At 37.2% G+C, this 18874-nt stretch overlaps 1 protein-coding gene across 6 annotated transcripts in view; it reads right to left on the reverse strand.

Annotated features, from left to right (window-relative positions):
- Positions 1-18874, reverse strand: part of LOC122828638 (transducin-like enhancer protein 4) — a 43719-nt gene that overhangs the window by 14815 nt on the left and 10030 nt on the right. For 5 of the 6 annotated variants that reach the window (XM_044112387.1, XM_044112382.1, XM_044112384.1 and 2 more), the window contains 4 exons: positions 9219-9281; positions 4505-4579; positions 3888-4089; positions 2322-2338 (listed from right to left, as the gene is read on the reverse strand). In XM_044112387.1, the coding sequence (XP_043968322.1) occupies positions 2322-2338; positions 3888-4089; positions 4505-4579; positions 9219-9281 (357 nt within the window). The remainder of the gene's footprint in view (positions 1-2321; positions 2339-3887; positions 4090-4504; positions 4580-9218; positions 9282-18874) is intronic. The other variant, XM_044112383.1, reaches the window with a different exon arrangement.

Genomic DNA, 18874 nt, shown 5'->3' on the forward strand with positions numbered 1-18874 from the left:
TGGGTGTGATACTTTTCCAATCAGTAAATTAACTTTATCTAATCACTGCCACATGAAACTGACAATATCACTCTATAGTGTGGATAATGTTACTTTCAGAAAACTGTATTTTTTAACCTATTTTTGGTATCAGTGAGGTGCTCAGACATGAAGTAAAAATTTGTGATTCATTCAAACAGAAGTATAACATTTCACCATTTAAAATAAATTTTAGTGACTCAAGAAAATCTGCACTTCATCAAAGGAGCCTGTAGAAATGTAGATCCGTATGCAGTTCAATAAGAACAGTAAATGCACAATCATCTGCATTAAACTGATAGGAAATATTTCGCAAATTGTGATTAACATGAACCCTATGACTGATCCTCGATGTACACCTTTTTTAACCTTAACAAAAGAGGAATTTGCCCCCGTCATTTGAACACATTGTATCCTGCTAGCCAAATAATCTGCAAACCAGTAAGATGGTTCATTAAAGATCCTTATCTTGAGAAGAATATTTAGCTAAATACTTTGGACCACAGTGTCAAATAATTTTCAAATTTAGAAACTTTGTGATGAGACAGCCAGTTTTAGAAATAAAAATCCAAACTATCACAAACATATAATTTTTATTTTTGGATTCCAACATTTTGGAATTGGATAATTCATTAATCAATCAATCATCAAATTGTATTTGTATAGCACATTTCAGCAGCAAGGCATTTCATTAAAAGACATACTACCAAAAACGCATCTCACAATTTTCCAAATCATGTTAGAATGCTCTGGTCGTCTTCAGTTTTCATCAATGAAGATTTTGTGACCATTTAAATCATTTAAATCAGATCTGTTACACAGAAAGAACATTTAGTCTACACAACTCAAACTCAATGGGAATATTGCAAATACATCATAATCAACTCAATGATGTAAATAATCAAACCAACTACTACCCTCACACTCATTACTACCAGCAGCAACAAACGCTCTCAGAAGGCTTTGTCCTTGAACACACCATGACTGTTTAATTGACTGCCTGTACGGGTTACAATAGGTCGGCAAACGCGCGTGCTGGAGCTTGCTTCATACCCACACACCTTTATCGGAGAGTGAGGATCTAATTCCAAGGACATAAAGGCACAGATGTTCATGCAATTCACACAAACTGTACTCTGTGGACTGTAGCCAAGGCAACGGCAGATCACTGACAAACGGCTTATTGGTTTCATGGAGTGACTGTTGGCCGCTGTGTCAAAGAGCATCTCTGTGTGTTTATGTGTGTGAGGGAGATTTCTCACTGAGCGCTAATGAAAGAAATTTATCATTCTGGCCGCTCCGTCTTTATCACTGATTTTTGATGACCTCAGAAACACAGACACACACATGTTCACGCACGCCTGTGTGTGCTCACATGCACCTACTCATTACAGCAGTTATGATGTGTGCGTGCGTGCATGAGTGGTTGAGGATCTGCTACATGGTGGGCAGGAGATAACATTAAAACGTTCCTTCAAAAAAAAAAAAATTCCTTCAAATCGGAAAAAGCACACACACAATTTCTCTAAACTGTGTGTTCAAGCATGTGAGCTCAGCTTGCTCACATAAAGACATGCTAATCTGCTCATTGAGTATTCAACAAACCAAATGTTTTCCTTTGGGGGCGTGGGGTCTGTGCCGCTTAAGGAACTAATTTACCACACTCACTGGATGTAACCATGATCTGTTCCTGAACTCCTTCGTTTTTAGCTTCTGCTCAGCTTCTGTCATAACTTATCTTATATTTTTGTTTTTAAAACCACATTCTTGAATATATAAATTTTGAGAAATTATTCAGTGGATAAAAAGAAGCTTAAAACTGCATTCAGATCGGGGGCGTGCCGTGGTGGCGTAGGGGAGAGCGCGACCCACGTTTGGAGGCCTTGAGTCCTCGACGCGGACGTCGCGAGTTCGACTCCCGTACCCAGCGACATTTACTGCATGTCTTCCTCCCTCTCCTTCCCCCTTTCCTGTCAGCCTACTTTCATATAAGGGACACTAGAGCCCACAAAAAAGACCCCCTGGAGGGCTAACAAAACAAAAAAAAAATTGCATTCAGATCTAGAAATGTGCAACAATTACTGGATGAAGGTGCTATGTAATGCAGAAAAATTTGCTTCTCGTACTAATTTAGTCTGATTAAATGTAAAGTAAATAGTAAATAGTGAGTCAGAAAGGATTATGCACTCAAATGTAGCCTGAACTTCCTTCAGACATACTGGTTGATCATCATGAAGATACAATAAATCTTTGGGCTAAGGACGGTTCTTGTTATGAGGATAATAAAGACTGAAAGGACTTACTTTAACAGAATCTCTGTCTGAGGAGGCGAAAGGCAAGAGAGAAAGAGACACAAAGAGAGAAATACACTTAATAAAATATTCAAAGACTAAAGCCATATTAAACAACCACATGTACTACAGTATCATCTTCTCAACTGTATGATCTGGCCAATTAATGTGGGTCATTCCCTATCTTTTTTATTACACTTACAGTTGTTTCAAATTTTTAATCAACACCAGATATTGCCAAGTTTTGCTAGGGCCCAGCTGATTTTAATAAAAACAAACAAACAAAAACATAACAAATAACTGAGATTTAAGCAAATCTGATCAAAAGAGGTGAATAAACAAAACACTATATTTTATGCACCAAATATGTCCTTTGAGCAAAGTTTACAGGATAAAGAATATAATTTCCTATTCTAAAAAATGGTTTGTACTAATTAATTAGAAGCATTGCAAGACTCAACTATTAAAAATTCACTGTCATAAAGATCTGCTACAATAAGAAGTATAACGTAAAGCCAACCCTACAAAGGTAAAACTGTTTAAAAATTAGAATTTTGCCATTCAAGTTATGTATGTGTAAAGAAAAAAAATAGTCTGAAGCAAACAAAACCAAAAATAAAAATACAACAGTTAATAATTGTCACTTTATGCACAATTTATCTTTACAAGAAATATCTGTATAACAATGTTAAATGTTGTAAAACAGAAATTTGTTAAACCTGACAGGTGAAGTGTGTCTAAAACATCCTCAAGGTTTGTAAAGGAAGGAGACCCACAAAGTGATCATTAAACTTAAATTAACCAACTATACAACAAAGTGAATTCTAGAAATCAAGCATTTAAAACCACATGCACATATCAATTTTCTGAGGTTCAGACTGCATTTTTATTGATTCTTCTGCAAATGCATGAGTGCTTGCTTCATTAGCTTGTGTTACCTGTTCTGCATCTTTAGGGCAGGGTCAACTGCTCGAATGGACAGTAAAAAAAACCCTCACAGCCTTGTTACAACAAAATAATTAAGTGATGGCATGCACCGTTTCTATCTTATACACTCTGCTCCGTGAACAGTAATTAAATACTGAAGTTGGAAATCAGATCACAGAAGAATCAAATCTGATCTCAGTGTAGAAGACAAAAAGGGCAACATGGCGGTTTTTGCCTTCCTAACAAGCAAATTAAAATGACTTACAGTGGATCTTTGTTTAAACAGTTTTATCGGCTGGTCATTAGGGGAACTAAATATGAAGAAGCAACAGATGCCTGTAGATACCAGGAGCATGTACTGATATAATTATAAAACATGTGAAACTGTGTTAGGATTATTTTTGAAACCCTATTATGTTTTGAAGTCTCTCAGCTTTCATAAATTTTTCAAGCATTAAAATAAAACAACTGAAAATATAATGTTAATCTAAATATAAACCACAAAAAAGAAATGTCTGATTTAATGTGAGGCCATGTGAAAGAAATGATAAGCCATTCCATATGACAGAATAAGTGGATATCATAAGGCTAATTAAAACAGATGTTCTCTGAAAGTTACTCATAATTAGACCCACACAGAGCCAGACTTACCTCTCGTGTGCTCACTGTTGTTCTCATGGTGTTTCCTCTCATCCTTAAGTGGCAGCTGGTGACTCAAAGCTGATGACAGAGCCAGCAGGCTGGCAGTACTGGCACCGGGGGGCAGAGGGGGCTGCAGGCCTGCTGGATGGGGGGTGAGTGGGACTGGAATGGCATGGCCATGGGAGAGGTGCTGAGCCTGGAGCTGCTGCTGCTGATCCACATACGGACATATGGATTACAGTTTGTATGTGGGAATGAAAAAGCACAAAAGTGGCAGCATCTGAAGCAGTTTCACTTTAGCTTGACCTGTGGTGCATAGAAGCAAAGCTTGATTCCCTCACAATGTGGAAGAGATTGTAAATAATCGTTGAAAAAGTTTTTTTATAGATCATTTTGACCAATAAATCCCTTCAAATGCCATACTGAGAAGATTTCAGAGAGAATCATCAAGTGTTACACCAAAAAAATCAAATTAAAATTTATCGAGTTGGGTTTAAAAAACATTCTTACAGTTGAAGTCAACCCTGAGTCTTGTTATCCTTGCTGACATTCTCATTAAAATTAAAACACTATCTGAATCTTACTTATTAATTTTGTCTGCATGTGTGTGTGTATGTTATACTCACTCCTATGATGGCGTTGAGTTCAGCCATAGTGACCTGTTTGGCTCTTTCCACAGCCTGCACCACTTGCTGCTGGTGCTGATGGACAGAAAGGAAATATCAGCAACAGATTCAGTGAAAATTTCACTCACAGAGAGAAATATTTTCTTTAAAAAGATAATTAGATTTTTAAAAAGATTGGAAAATCTGAGAAAAAACTTTCATCGACACTAATTATACTACTCTAAATGAGAACATAATTTACAAACTAAGCATCAAGCTGGTTCAAAAGACTTAAAATAGCAAATGAAACCACTGACTCCACAGGAAATAGTTTAATGGGGTAATAAATTTTATGTGAAATGAGGGTCAATTACTAATGGAGCTCAAACTAATCTCCCTTTATTTTACAACGACATGAACAGCTATAAAATAAAATGGCGACTACCTGAAAGGATCTATATTTGCACTTCTTTGGCTTCACTATCCAGCTCTGTTATACAATTTATACAAAAGATAAACAACCATGGTAATAAAAATATTCAAGGGTTCTTAAGAGATGGTTGCTTAGTGTCTGAAATAGAGTAAAGTGGCTCAAAAATCAATAAAAGTGCATTCACTTGAAGATTTTTGCCCTTTTAACACTGAATTGCTTTTATTTGAGGCACTTGAAAGTTTTAAATACTTTACACTTTGCTGTGAGTATAATATAGGATACAAGATAATTTGTGAAAAAAATAAATAAATCAAGCTTCTCAGCCTTCCCCCTTTGGTCCTACTGCCACCTACAAAAACACACAAAATGCAACACTCCTAGCCACAAACAACCAATCAGAGGCAGGAGGAGGGTTTTAGCACTGCTAATCATGCTTGTGTATGCTCTGCTCACATCATCCCCCTTGCTCTCTGCTGCAAGGGGGATGAACTGAAATGGGCTGCGAATTCACAGGCTAGTAATCAAGACCACAGTTGATTACGGATGAACAGTTGCAACTGGAAGTTGTTTCTACACCATAAACCACATATGTCAGAGTCAAGGCCCGCGGGCCACATCCGGCCCGCGAGAAGATTTTCTACGGCCCCTGGGATGATCTTGATTTATTATTAGAACCGGCCCGCAGCCGTCTGAAAAAATGCGAGATGCACCCACCCCACCCCGTTCGATCCTCTCACAACGCGCACCCCGTTCGATCCTCACAACACGCACCCAGTCCGCAGGAAATTTACGAAGGCTTGGGCCGGTCCGCTGCGGTCCAAATGCGTCATTTAAAAAAATCTCAATGAACATTCGATCAGTCCGGCCCTCGGTTTGTAGCTAAATTTTTTATTTGGCCCTCCGTCCATTTGACTTTGACACCCCTGCCATAAACACATTGCACATCACTTGAGCCACAGACGAAATGGCAAATTAAACTAGTGAAAAAACTTAATAGATAGTTGTGATGTATAAACCAAATGAGTTCTTTATCCTTTGTTCTTAAGTAATACTTGACAAACTAACAGTGACGTTTCTGTAAAGTAGCCAACTGCAGCCTCTACGTAAGCAGACAACCCAACAAATTAACTAATCAATCTCAATTTGTTGAACTTGTTGCTCTATGAAAAGCAGGACAGCAAAAAGGCATGATATTGCATGCAAAAGCACTTTTAAAAGCTATTAAATTTCACAGGAGTTGCATGTTTACAAACAAACAAAATAATGTAAATAAAAATACAAGTTATAGGTAACATTGTTATAAACTGTTTCGATTTCCATTTTTGCAGCAACATATATATTTTTGTCTTAAACAAAAACAGTTGCATGATGTTACATTATTGTTTGACACATGTATAAAGTTATTTTTAACCAAAAATGGTCATCCTATGAGAAACTTGTACTGTCTGATCCTCTGGTATGAGGGATAGGCTGAAGCGTTGCTTTTAGGAGTTCATTCCTTATGATTAAATGTTGCTTTACATTTCCTGTATAGTTAAATATTTACTTCTCAACTGAATCCTGAACACAGTATACTTGCTTGTTTAGTTGCTTGTACATCTGAAATGTTTCAAAACAAAATAGCTGCCATACCTTCATCACATTAACAGACATTTTTGCGGAGAGAGAGAGAGGAGAGGGATAAAGCAAGCAGTACAAAGTCACAGAAAGGGTACAGAGAGAGGAAGGCAGATGCAGACAGTCAGAAAGAGCAGGAAGATTCAACCAGGAGCGCAGAACATCAAAGTAAAGCAGAGATGAAAGAGCTTATCAGGTGTGGAAATGAACCTGACCATCGAGTTCAGCTACACGTCGGCTCCCTAAGTCTAACCTACCAGAACGTGACATGCACACAAGTGAAGATCCAAAACTCTGATAAATACTTTCAAATAGATTTTATAACGTTCTCATCTCCCCTTCCAATAACTACAAACCTGAAATGGGTATCATTAACTAAAATCTTACAAATTAACTTTTTTCATCTAAGCCCATGCAAATCTGGGATATTGGTAGAAAATTTCTTCATCTTACAGAAAGAGAACTGTACATACAGCATTCAGTATTCAAATAGTGACACCATTTTTTTCCACATCGTACCATGTTGCAACTACAAACTTTGATGCGATTTTTGCTGCAATCACGGCAGCAAGTCTTTAAAGATATCGCTCTGCAAGCTGGGAACATCTGACGACTGAAATCCTTGCCCAGTAGCTCAGATCAGTCACATCGGAAGAAGCATCTCTGTGAACATCAGTTTTTATGTTCAGCTGCAAATTCTTAAAGGGATTCAGTTTTGACTTTGACTGGGCCATTCTAACACAGGAATATGGTTTGATCCGAACCATTTTTTGTATTGTTGTCATTTTAGTTGTGTGTTTTGGTTTTCTTAGTTTATCTTGATTGAGAACTTCTTTCAAAGTCAAAATTATTTTGTCTGATTTAACAAGTTCCATCCATTTTCACGTTAATTCTGACCAGCTTCCCCGTCTCTGCTAAAGAAAAACATCTCACAGAAGGATGCTGCCATCATGCTGCCTTCATGCTTTGCCATGGCAATAACTTGTTTAAGGCAGTATGCAACATTAGATGAAAGCCATAAATAGAGTGCACATGTGGGCCAAATAGCCTGATGTTTTTTAGAAAAAGTTGTAAATCTGTGCTATTAAAATGGCCACATGTAAATGTCCTATTAAAAGAAAGGCATACAACCTCCAGAAATGTTTGAGTCCTTTTGTGTATGTTCTTGGTCCAGCAATGTTTTTGGTTTATTCTCAGCAACAAGAAGAAGGATATGACAGTTTCCTTTAAAAATATATGCACTGTATTAAACACACTAGATGTTTTTGGCAAGCCTTGAATGTGTAAAAATTCAACCCTAAATGTTGGCTTCACGCTGGACGGCTCTGATTTAGTATGTTGGCCGAAAAAATTGTTTGCCGTCTCATCTGACCAGAGAACAATTTTCAGCTTGTTTTCAATACCTCTTACTTTATTATGGCTTTCTTTCAACAGAGCCTGTCAATACATAAAAGTCGGTGGGCCTGTCAACAGATTATCCCACTGAGCTGTGGATCTGTGCAGCTCCTCCAGAGTTACCACAGCCATCTTTTCTCATTCATGTACTCCTTCTCTGACATTTTGGTTTAGTGAGAAAGCCATGACGTGATAGGTTTTTTTCTGTTAGTGTATTACAAAAAGATACACATTATTCTTTGAAAGGGTATGTATAATTTGTCAAAGTACTGTAAGCTTAGTTTTTCCAGTTTTAGTTTTCTGCCGACCCTATGTGAAGATGTTTAAATGTAGAGATACGTCTTCGGTCTAAGCAGAAGTAAAGAGCAGATTCTGCACACATGAGAATGTCGCTTTAAGCTGTGGGAAACAAGGAAGTGTAGAGATGTTCTGAGAAGAATTGTACTAACCAATGCTTAGGAAGAGAGCAATTTGCAGCAACATTGATGAAAATTATAAGTATATTGGGGAACAATATAAAAAAAGTGACAGGTATGAAAATAAAAACAAAGACTCGACATTGCTGATCTTATTTCCTGCATAATAACGATGATATGCAGCGGTATTGTGGTACATTTCATATGCACACAGACAACTAGGCTGTGCACCAACACAAAGCAGCTTCCTCTCCCTGCCTCCCCTCTCTGTGGGCCTGAGGGCTGTGTAGAAGCACCACAGTCTAATGCCATTATTCCTAATCCATCCTAAAGCCTCCTAATCCATGGCTAATCTGGAGGAGAGCTTTCGGAGTCCAAACTCACTCGTTCCTGCTGTTCCCACCCCTCAACACAACACACACAGAGTTTGTTACTTCCTTAGAGGGAGGATTTATCACCGAAATACACACGTGCGTGCGCACGCACACACACACACACACCTTAAGAATGGATAATAAACACACTGAATAAAACACATTTTTCACACCCACCACTGTATATGCACACAAGTGAAATGTATTTTAACAAAAAAAAAAAAGTATTTTCTTTCACGCACACTTCACTGCTGGCTCCTGCGTATGTTAGTGGGAGACATTTGATAAGTTCACAGTATATCTGCCTATCCTGAGCAGGGAGGATTAGCCCAGGATAATCTGCGTGTTTGCGTGTACATTTATGTGTGTGTCTGTGTATTTTTCTCTTTTTGCCTCAGAATCCTCCGCAGGATTCTCCCCCAATCGTTTCTTCTCCCTCCCATTCATTCTCTCACCCACCTCTTCCTTAACTCCCTGTGACAGACATTTTTGACTCTTACCTCTTGAGAGAGGAAGGGAATGACTTGGGCACAAATTGCATTCAGCCGCTTGACGATCTCCGCCTGTAAGACAGAGAGGTGGGTGCAGAGGAAACAATCAACATCAAATTCAACAAGAGACATGAAGGCGTCCTCTTCATTTAAAGTTCAGCTGATGAGATCACTGAGGTTTATGAATAGGAGCCCATATTATTCTATTTTAAGCAGCTGAATAGTCACATTGGAAACCCGAGTCTAACACAACTAAGTATGAATGGTATTTAGAGGATGGGTTAATCTCTAAGAGACATTCAGTTAAAGATGAAAAACTCATTTTACCATTTAATGCAATACTACTGCTTTGGGAGGATTGACTCTCTCTTAAGCTGCGAAAAGCACAAAAATCTCACATGTTACTAGTTGTTGTTGGGTAGCCCCTCTTCACTCTGCAAGAACACAACCTAACACAAAAACATCACCTAGAACATCGATTGGCCTTGCAAGGTTGCATCAGGTATTCAATACACTTTTCATGCATGCAGTGTGTTATGCTTCAGTTATGTGTATCACCACATGATATTTTGCTTCAATATGTTTGTTGTGTGCTAAAAGTGACTGGAGTTCATTTAGCCTCCTGTCAAAACCCTTCTGGAGCTTTGTAGAGGACATTGTGGCAGAGGAGCATTTTCAGATGCAAACCATGAAAATCCAAACTTTAAATAATCACAGGCATACTTCCTTCCTTTTATTTCTTTTATTGCTCAACCCAAACTCGCTTTACTCGCTGTAGCTTTAGATACTAATATTCTATTAATTTTGTCTCTGGGGTTGATGAAGTTGGCTAAATGTCTGCAGTTATTTTTCCAGTTTACACTTTTTTCTCATGTAACACTCCCTCTAAAGAACTGGTGAACCTGACCCGCACTGTGATAAACCCTGCTCAATGCCAAATGGAGGAATTAACAAAATGGGTGTTAAGAAAATGCTATGGTCAAACTTTTAAATAGAATAGACATACTGTTTTTCCAATTACAAAAAGTGGTTGTTTTAATTTTAGTATTGACCAATAGAATCAGAACTAGAATTGCTTATATAATCAAACATCTGTGGGTTAAATAATCATTGAGGATGGCTTGACTTGTATTCTTTAACATTTCCCTTTTACCTCCTAAATCTGTATTAGGCTTTTTTTATTTAAATGTTTTAAGACAAAACAACTGAGATAGTTTGCCCTTTTCACAACTCTTGTTATGTGAAGGGGGGAAAAAATAATTAGGAGAAAAAATAAAACAATGTAGCACCCATAGAGTTTTGGTTACAAATGAGTAAAAGTCACCAAAAAAAAAAAGAAAACACACTTATACATCTCTACTGCAACAAAGGAAAACCTTTCACTAAAAATTTGGATTGGGTGTCATGATCAGCTGAATATAAATAGGAGTGTAAATGTTTACATCCAAGTGTGTGCATTTATCTGTGCAGAAAATAAACTATGATTTACCACAGACAAAATACACAACCACTGCAATTATCATCATATTCATAAGATGCACCACCCAAATTATTGCAGTTGGCACTACTGCAAATACCATCATTAAGTTGTCTTTGAAACTGTAAAAGCCTCTAGTGGGGAATCTTTGTGCACTAGAAATACTGTAGTGCACACATATAAACAGACATCATGAATGATGAGGGATGAAGCTTTCATCTGCTCCATTTTTATGAAATAATGTTAACACTCCCTACATTTTCACCCTTTCAAAGTCAAGTGCATTTTCATCAGAGTACGTGAGCACCATTCCTGAGTTGGAGCAATCCATCTTTGGCCTTGAAATCCAGCTGTTGCCTTTTTGCAATCAAGGTGTTCTGTGTTACCTTAGCAGCTCTGAATGTATTAAATATCAACACTTACTGAGTGCACACTGGTATCAACACCTTTTAGACTCACAAAATATGTCACTAACTGCACAAACGTGGTAGATTAGAAGAACTGTAGTTGTGAAGCCTTCAGTAAGTTAGGAGCAAACACTATTTGGTTTCATGTGAAAGAATTAAAATACTCTTCAACAGTGTTTTTTCACATATCTGGACATAAAGGTATTTAATATACATTTTTAAAAATCTTCAGTAATATAAATTTATATTCCATTATCTTTTAATTAATATTCTAATTTATTAAATAGTGTCACATTCCTTGAGAGTTTCTGTTTTGATCATTTCGTTGGTGTTCATTTATGTTCTGAATACAACATATTATCATTTTCAGTCCATTTCAGTGTTAAGATGGTTGTTCTCATTGAAGTTCATTCCCTTGTGTTTAGTTTTAGTTTATAATTTGTATTTAGTTCTGGATTTAGTTCTCTAAGCTAAACCTTGGTCTTTGTGTTGTGGTTCCTATTGAATCTTAGTTGACAGCTATCATGATTGTGATCAAAAGTGAATGATGTTAAATTTAATATTTAATTAATAAAAAAATGTTTTTGGAAAAAGTAATAAATATGTTAAAAATTCACTTCTTAAAATGTTGTCATTCTAGTGAATTTCTTTGGAGCAGCTGTCTAAAAAATATAGTTTATTTTTGATCCATTAATCAGGTAAATAAATAGCAAATCTAATAAATTACCTTTTTCAGAGTCTGGCAAAAGAAGCAGAAGAGGCAACATCTCTAACCTTGTTTCATGTACATAACCTTTGAAGAGGTGAACTTTGGTATCAGTGGTACCAGACTTCCCCTGAGGCAACGACAGCAAACCCCCAACGCACACTTAAATAAATCCCTCAGCCAGAAGCACAAGCAAAGCTACAGCAGACGCATAAACACAACTTTACGAACACCCAGGCACACATCAAGAAGCAAAGGCAACCCCACCTCCCACCCCCCACAGACTTCTTTGTATTCATCAGATGTTTTTACTGAACCTGAGGCTTGGCTTTTAAAGATTATACAGCACTTACTTCCTCCAGATCAGGTGGGATATTTTTTTTTTAACAGGAAGCTGCCTGATCCACCGTCCCAAAGGGAGTGCTACCAGTGCAACTCAAATCCAAACATAAACAGAGACAAAAGACATGACTAGAACAGAAACGCATATTAATAGGCAGCTGAGGATGAACATCACATTATTTATTTGTAACACAAACAACGTAGGGCTCCATCTGGACAGTATTTCCTCTTGTGATTAACTTGGATGAAGTATATAGTGGGAATACCTGCAGAATGTGAAGTAATGTGGGAAAAAAGAAAAAAAAAAAGAAAAGAAACTCCTGATGCTTTTGGCTGAACAGCTTAATCTATCTTAATCTCTCTGAAACCTTGTTTCTTCCCACTGACCAAAAAATATGGCTGTTAGGATGATTTGTCACACTACATTTCCCCATAGAAGTTAATGTGTTGGCTTGGCAGAGTACCCAGAGAGAAACCATAAGGAAAAGGTGAAAACTCCATGCAGAAAGACCCCAGGTCAGGATTCAAACCCAGGACGTAACTGCAAGGCGACATAGCGAAGAACTACAACACATTGCAGAAATGACATGATTAGAAATGTAAAATTTTAATTTGTCATTTGCAATTATGCTTTTGATGTTCCTCAACAAGAGCCAAAATATTGTGTGATACAGAATACATAATATTAACCTCCAATTATCTTCCCATTTCTGAGTGGAATATTTAAACTTCTTTTGAATAAAGTGCAGAGGATGGGAGATTAGTGGAAGCGCTAATGGGATTCAGTCATAATGCTATGGAGTGTTGTAAAGAAAGCTTTTGGTCAAATAAGTAAGTACTATAGAGCCCTGTTTGTGAGATTTTATTTTGATAGAGCATCATAGTCTATTCAATTTAGATTTTTAATCACATACTTCAATAAATACCAGAAAATAAAGTGATACAATCAAAAGTTGTTAATGTCTATCATTGTTAGAACAGCTCAGAGATGAAAAATAAATGTGTGAAAAGTCACACATAAGTTCATTTTTAGCCTTCATATACTGGTGGACAAAACCTATTTATAATTAATTCTGTTTAAGAGTTTTAAAAGAGACATTAATCACTGAATCATCACAGGTTGTTTGAGGAACCACTTTCACAGAGTCTTACGGTGCCTGGTGGAGAGGACCAAGAGAAAAATAGATTTTTTTTAATTTAATTTTATTTTTTTACATATTGATTGTGGAGAACTGCACCAGGACACACTCTTTCAGAGAAAACCTAAAACACTGACATTTTCATTTTATATTTAGTCTTTATACAGGCAAGATGTGCTGAGCACACATGCCCTTTTTCAGTTTGACTCCTCTTCACATTTCTGCACACCGGGGAACTCACCCGTTCATATTAGTCTCTGTGATTCTCCAGTGAGGTTGTTAGCAGGGGTTTAAGTGCTTTGCTCAAGGGAACGTTGGTGTTAAGTGTTGGCCATGTTCAATATTTATACAGCTGGAAAAAGGAGCAAGTGATGCTGCTTAAGCTGAATGCAAAGCTTAATGGATGTTCGAGGAGGCACTGAACCAGTAGTTGACGTCTACTTGAAAGGAGGCTAATTTGGTAACATAGCTACTTTTACTAACTTCTAAATAGGTATTTAAAAATTTTAGATGTAATGACGTAATGCAAATGGAAACAAAGCACCAGCTTGCTAGAAACAAAATTGTATTTCCTCCCATCTACTGTAATCTACGGAGAAATAAAGTGTATTTTGTGTAATGTAATTTCTGCAATGAAAATAAAGTATTCTTTTTATATTTAGTACCACAATAGGAGTTTAACTTTGGCTATGAAGAACAATAAATAATTGCTTAAGACAATTGTTAGTAATTTAGATAAAAATTAACAAGTTGGGGCACCACTTGATCATCAAGAAAATAATAGCCAAATAATTCAGTCTGGTATTTTCTGTAAATATCCGACTGACAAGTCTTAGAGCTCCAGCCAATCTCTGGTTGTATTTGGGTGGGAAGCAAGGTATACCCTGAACAAGTCACCAGTGCATCGCAGGGTAACACAGAAGTACACAGAACAAACTACCCTGCTTGTAGACACACACACACACACACACACACACCAAAGGACAATTTAGAGACAAATTAACCTCAAACAAAGAAAACACTCTTGCATATTTTGTAGACCAAATACATAATCAAAAAAATGCAATGAAATTTATCGCACAGGTCAATAATGATATTATTCAAACCTATTTTTTGCATTTAGCAGTCATATAGCATCTAGACAATAATAGTGCTTTAATTTGGGTTATAATAAATTGTATCATCAATAACTGAGCATCCAGGTGATTCTTTTGGAAGAGCTGATCTTAACATTGCTGTAAAAGTGGAAAAACTGAACAAAAGCTAATTACACTTTTCCACTGTGCAACACAACCCATTACAGCTGACATTTTACAGCAGGTGGAAGCCATTGTGACAGTAGGCCAGAGTGCAGGGATGTCAGGCAGTTTGGCCAATATGCTTCCTGGGACTGCCAGAGCACGTGAAAAAAAAAAGGAGAGAGAAAATCAAAGCTCCTTTTTTCCTTTTTTTTTTTAACAATTAAGCCTCAGCTTCTACCTGGATCTGTCACTGGCTCAACAGAGAATGTATAATCAGAAACGACTGAACAGAGATGCCTAAAGGTTAGAGCACAAAGCAGGTCAATTTGTTTAGTGTATTGCTCGTTTAGAGGACTCTGTGGTCACATCAAGCTGCAACAACATCTGAGGTTAGAAATATGGACCCTGAAATAGCTTTAACTCTTTTTGTGAGGCACAAGAGAATTCTTCCACAGGTTGAAAAATAGTTGCATGACATCAAACACCATGTGAAAGGATTGACGTGTTAAACTTGAACCGCTAAATCATACAGATTATATATATATATATATATATATATATATATATATATATATATATATATATATATATATATATATATATATATATATATATATATATATATATATATATATATATATATATATATCTTTAAAAGGTATAAGTGATTACATTTTGGTTAAATTACCTCAAGAGTTATTACTTTTGAAGTAATAATTTCCTGGATTGCAGAATGTTCTTTATTTATAACAGGCTCACATGCCATCAACAAACACTTGTCAATAAAAATTGCACTCAATAGGGACAATAATGTTAATAAACGTGGAGAACATTCTGAAATAGTCCCACTTTACCTCCTAACAACAATGAAATTAGATCAGGCAGGAGCCCAGGAGTCAGAGCGGGTCAAATACAAGATCAAATGTCCATCTCCCCTGTGGAGCTTTGTAAGCACCACATCAGCACCACTTTTCACCACCAGCTAATACACCTAATGGACCTCACCATATAAAGTCTTCATTCCCTTGTGACCCTGTGTGCGAGAGTGTGTGAAAGAAGCAGCGAGCACAGTGGAATGGGACAAAGAGGAAATATAAAAGGCTCTAATTAGACTGTCTCTAAGCAGTTCTTGTTGTAATTTAACTCCTTAATGTAATTTTAATGTTACTGTGACATAAATGTTTTCTGATTTTGTCACTTAAAACAGTTAAGACAGAGTAAACAAATGTAGTAAAAGGCAGTGAGGTTAAATTCTAACATTACTATGAAGTAAAGTTCCTCAGTGAAGATTTGTGTAGCAAAAATTACCCTTTTGGACCAAAAGAAAAATCAATTTTAAAGAATAATTTTTACCCCAATGGACTGTCACATCAGCAGCAATGGCTATCTGCTATAATGACAGGGATACTTTATGCTGTATTAATAACAAATGAATCAGAAATGTATGATTATTTTTGTGAGGTGAAACAGTAAAACCATCCATCCTTCCTTTTTAAAGGGCATTGACTTTCTGTTTTATCTTTTCTTTAGTACAGATGTCAGTTTTTTTAAATAAAACACAACACTGCATTGTAAAAGTATTACTTCCCCTTGAAAACTTTCACTAAAACATTATAGCCATCTATTTTAAGAATATTTTATGTACAGATCAACGCACAGTAGGTGTAATTGTGCAGGAGTGGCAGTAAGAAACCCACTAGGAAATCCACAGGAGGTCTCATTTATAATTTGCCACAAACCACAAAGGTTGCATGATAAAGATATGGAAGATGGCGCTCCAGTTAGTTGAGACCTATTTGCTTTCTGTCTACTTGCAAGACAGCATGTGTGAAGTACAAACATAGTGGTGGTGGCAGTATCATGATGTCAGTACGATCTTCTGCAGATGGAGTTAAATAAAGGGCAATTCTGAAAGAAATTTAGTTAAAGCTGCACAACACTTGAAAGTGGGAAAGAAGTTCACCTTGCAGCAGGACAACAACATTAAATAGCCAGATATAAAATGGTTTAGAACAAAACACATTCCCATGCTGGAGTGCTCCAGTTAGGGTCCATATGGGCCATTAGGAACCTGTGACCGGACTTGAAAACTCATCTCCACATTTGTTCTACATCCAATCTAGCTGAGCATATGAACATGCTGCACTATTATGAATATTTACAGGGCTGTGAACAAATATGTATCCACTTCCCAGATTCTGTGTGGTTTTCCTTTTTTCATAATGAAATGTTTCAGATCATTAAAGAAGCTTTAATTTCAGGAATTGATAAAATAATTCTAAAAAAGCAGTTTTACTTCATTAAAAGAGAAAACTATTTAAAAAAAACTTGTCCTTTGAGATTTCTCTAGCCAGACCATAATACTCCGAGACACATGGAATCAAGAATCCGAAGCAACATCTTAAGCACAGCATGCTTCACTTTCCTCAGGTCAGAGGTCAGGATTCAACAAAACAAAAAAAGACTGTGCCACAGTGAAATCACTGGAAGAGTTCAGAAAAATCTCTCCTGAATAACAAAAAAGGTCACAATTATTTAGACAAAAAAAGTGAAGAAATTTTCATAAAGCACACTGTATATCTCGAGATCAATCTATTCTAAATTTGCCATGTAAATGTTGAGAAAAACAAGTTTTATCTTCTTAAGTTGGTTTATTTTTTTTGTCAGGAGGTTTACAGTTGGAAGAGGAAGGAAACAAAAGGGGATTGCCCTGAGCACCATTTTATCAACAACCAACACCTACTGACAGTTTCAATGGCTGAAAGCAGGTGATTTTCTTTAAATTGTCTGTCTAAGCAATACAAGACCGAATTACTCTAAATATTTATTGAAAGGAGATTTTAAACTGTAATCTAAATTATTAATTAAAAATTAATACTAATGTACAGACACTCCAGTTTTCTTTCAGTTTTTAATTTTTCTCACAATTTTTCAAATCACAGTGATAACAAACCTCACAATGAAACAAATGTTTCCTTATCTGCTGCAGTAAAATAACCTATCACACATAACTGAAATCTCTGACAATCTTCAGAATCTAAACGTCTTATTACTTTCTTCTTTCACCACTTTGTCCTTGTGCCCCTTTCCTTTTTCCCTCCTTACATCCTGCGCTTTGCTTTATTTCTCTTTTAGGCCCACTAATTTGCAATTGATTAGCTGTCCTCTCTCAGTCCTGCGTACACTGCTCCTCCCTCGCCGTCTCTCCTCCCCACCCACCCGTCCTGTCCTCTCTTCCATCTACGAGTCAATTTCTCTTTAACGAGCCTCGGTACATTTCTCTCCCCTGGGCACTAGAGCCCTTCTGTGTAAATAAAACAGGGAGCAAAGCCAAAAAAATCAATAGGCCTATTACCCTTAGAAAATGCTAAACAAGCAATATTAGCGACTCTCTTGGAAGTGGTGGCTGATTACCTTAATACCTGCCCGCCAAAAAAACGCCTCCGTCTCTTCTATCCATTCATCTGCACAATAATCCGCATGCTTTCTAACACACACTCACGCAGTAATACTCTGGCATGCTGGAGCAAGAGTCAAAATAATTTGCTTCCAAAGCTCACACACACACACAACCGCATGATGCATGAACCTACAGACTGCTGGCAGAAATTAGGGATTCGCTCTCCTGACAGAAATCATTCGGCACCACACAGAGCTGCAGGCCACGTTTTACCGCTTCTCATTTTGTCTGTCTTGTCCATGCAAACACAACAACACACCGCAGCACGTGCAGCGTGCACAAACAGCAGCAGGCGGCCGGGATTTATAGTAGACACCCCATATTTCATCCGACAACTATGATTAGTGTGCCAGTGAAAAAGCTGCTTGCGTGTGTGTGTGTGTGTGTGCGTGTGTGTGTGCGTGTGCGTGTGTGTGTGTGTGTGTGCACGCTGAGGCAGGAGTAAACACAAAAAGCAAAACGCATACGTACCCAGTGTGCACAGATTCACAAATAGTGAATGCAAAACTGAATAAACATCTAAAGTGTGCCTGCAGACAAACACATTCATGAAAACATCCACACTGTGTAAACATGTGCAGTAAGGGCTGCTAAACACTCACACACACACGCACACCCTCACACACAGAAAGCAAAGTAAACAGGCTGTATAGTTACAGAAGGATACACAGACAGCAAGACAAAGGCCAAGCATTTATCACGTCTTCTCAAACTGACACACACACACACACTATTTGTGCAGAGATGACTGTGTGGCTGGTTAGCTGTGGTCCATTTATTGTGGCAGCTGATGTGTGGTTAACACAGACATTTATGCTAATGACCCTGCGTGTTAAAGTAAAAAAAAAAAAAAAAAAAAGCGGCAATAATGCAAAGGCTCGTTAAAGGCCAAA

This window comes from Gambusia affinis, linkage group LG03, assembly GCF_019740435.1.
Source record: "Gambusia affinis linkage group LG03, SWU_Gaff_1.0, whole genome shotgun sequence".
NCBI lineage: Eukaryota > Metazoa > Chordata > Actinopteri > Cyprinodontiformes > Poeciliidae > Gambusia > Gambusia affinis.